Source organism: Penaeus chinensis, chromosome 32 (genome assembly GCF_019202785.1).
Source record: "Penaeus chinensis breed Huanghai No. 1 chromosome 32, ASM1920278v2, whole genome shotgun sequence".
NCBI classification, from domain to species: Eukaryota; Metazoa; Arthropoda; class Malacostraca; order Decapoda; family Penaeidae; genus Penaeus; species Penaeus chinensis.
In genome coordinates, this window is record NC_061850.1 from 6,857,580 (window position 1) to 6,860,079 (window position 2,500).

Consider the following 2,500-nt stretch of genomic DNA (forward strand, 5'->3'; position numbering starts at 1 on the left):
AGAGAGAGAGTAAGTTACAAAGGGAAAGAGAGAAAGAGTGAGAGTAAGTAACAAAGAGAGAGAGAGAGAGAGAGAGAGAGAGAGAGAGAGAGAGAGAGAGAGAGAGAAGAGAGAGAGAGAGAGAGAGAGAGAGAGAGAGAGAGAGAATAAATAGAGCGAAAAAGCTTGGGGGCGGAGTTGTAGGGCGGAGCTCGGACGGGAAATAACTATAAGTTGGAGTTTAAAAAAAAGATGGACATGGTTATACGCTGAAGACAAAAAAGAAAAAAGTAAAAAAAAAAAAAAGAAGAGTGTCCCCTGCTTATTTCTTCGGGGGCGCCGGGGGGAGGTGGGGGGGAGGTGGGGGGGGCACGCCAAGGCCATTGAAAAAGTGAAAGTTAAGTATAACATGACTTGTCAAATATGTGGTCTTTTATGTGGTCCTGTTTTCTGCTCGCGAACTACGGTGTATAAAGGCGAAGAGAGAACGATTTGTCCACAGTGGACAAGAAAATATATAATTATTTTCCTTCCTCTTATCTCTCTTCCTCTTATTTATTTTTCCTCGATTCATTGTATCGCTTCCTTTCTCCTTTCTCAATTTTCATATCATTATGTATTTGCATACCTGTATGAATGGCTTTTTATCTGTTTATATTCTTACTTTGTCTCTTAGTCTCTTTCTGTCTACTTTAATATTTATTTATTTGCCATTTCTTCCTTCATCTTATTTTTTTTCATTCTATCGATCCGCTGACCCATTTGATAACCAGTCTATATATCTGTCAGTCTAATCAGTTCATATCTTTCACCTTGTATTTCTACATGTTTTATGCAAACTAATACACTCATAGATGGATAAATGGATAGGCAGATATGTAGGTATGGGTAGGTAGAGAGAGAGAAAAAAATAGATAGACTGAGACAAAGGGATGGGAGAAAATAAAAAAGAGAGAGAATAGGTGAGAGACACGCCCGTAAAGAGACAGAGAGAATGGCAGAAGAGATATTAGTCTGTTATTGTACATCTAACAGCGTTATATTTTTTTTTGCAAAAACAAGACATATTTTCCCTGTGAATAAAAAGGAACTTATTTTGTCAGAAAAAAAAAAAAAAAAAAAATGTACCTCACAGGATCTCTGTCTTTGGTTATCAGCACAAAGACAAAAGATGAGTGAAAACAGTTTTTGGTCTTTCGTTTATGTATTTTCATATATACAATGTATATTCTATATTCTATTCCAGTTTATAGCTAATGCCTACTCATAGGGAAACTAAAAGCAATAAAAGACTGAGAAAAAGATTAAGCACACAAGTGTAACTGAAGTCGAAAGGAAAAGGAAGAGTAGGGGAAATATAATACTAAAAGGAGGAACTGCTTAATAACTCGGATGTGACAGAATGGCTTCACTACAGAGATTGCGTGGGCCTCTTCGTGGTGGTGGAGAGTCCGAAGAAGTCCATCTCCCGCAGCTGGCTCATGAAGGTGACCACGTGCGGCATGACCTTCTCGGCGGCGTTGAAGCGGTGGTACGTGTCATCCGGGATCTTGGTGCCCTCCGCCTTCTCCGTGGCCTCCATGACCTTGCGCGTGAGGGGCATGAACTCCGTCATGACTCGCTGGATCTGCTCGGGTTCATTGGCCTTTCCTCTGCTCTGCGTGACCTTGCGGAAGACCTCGACGATGTCCGGCAGCACGTCGATGGTGGCGGCGACCACGTTCTCGTAGTCGCCCAGCTCGCGAGGGCCCTCGGGCTGCAGGACGCCCAGGGCTTGGTACCTCTGCGGGGACGCCCTTGAGAGGCAGAGCACAGCGGCTGCGACTAAGAGAACCTGTGGGAGACGCGAGAGGGTGTTAAGGCAGGTCACTGACGAAGCGATCATGCTGGAGACGCGTTTCAATATGCGCAAAAGAGGCCGAGTTTGTTTCATTTACAACTAATATCATATCTCTATTCACTACTCACACACGCGTTCGTTCACAGTTCCTTGCGTATATATAATCAGATACATCAATGAATAGCAATTCATATCTGTGTACAGTGGTTGACCTATATATACAAGCGTCTATAAATCTTTACCGAGCAAATAATGGAAAAATCGAACGCGATTTTAACGGATGCGCGGGAAATCGAATGAGGCAATCAGATTCGCTTTTGACCGTGACGTCACGATGGCCACGGGTTTAACAGAGCCAATTAATACCGTAAGAGAAAATTAGGTAACATTACACACGACTCTTCGGGGGAAAAGGGCGATTACCGGCCAGTTCGAAATATTATCGGAATTTCGAATTGATATATTTGTGGAATCACGAGGAAGTACCAGTGATGGAAGTATACTGCTCGCACTATATAACTCTACCTGACTCGTTTAGAACAATCACTCAAAATATTAAGATAAAATTCAATCGAAAACACATACTAGGTCATTAAATATACCAGACTCTTTCTCTCTCTCTTAATACACACACACACATATATAAATAAGTATAGTTTATATCTATCTCCCTATATATAT

The 2,500-nt window shown here is 41.7% G+C and overlaps 1 protein-coding gene across 1 annotated transcript in view; it reads right to left on the reverse strand.

The window, feature by feature from the left end:
* Window positions 1-1,164: 1,164 nt before the first annotated feature.
* LOC125042753 overlaps window positions 1,165-2,500 on the reverse strand; it is a 2,131-nt gene continuing 795 nt past the window's right edge. Inside the window, exon 2 of the mRNA XM_047638611.1 lies at window positions 1,165-1,813. Within this exon, the coding sequence (XP_047494567.1) occupies window positions 1,391-1,813 (423 nt within the window). The 3' untranslated portion in view covers window positions 1,165-1,390. The remainder of the gene's footprint in view (window positions 1,814-2,500) is intronic.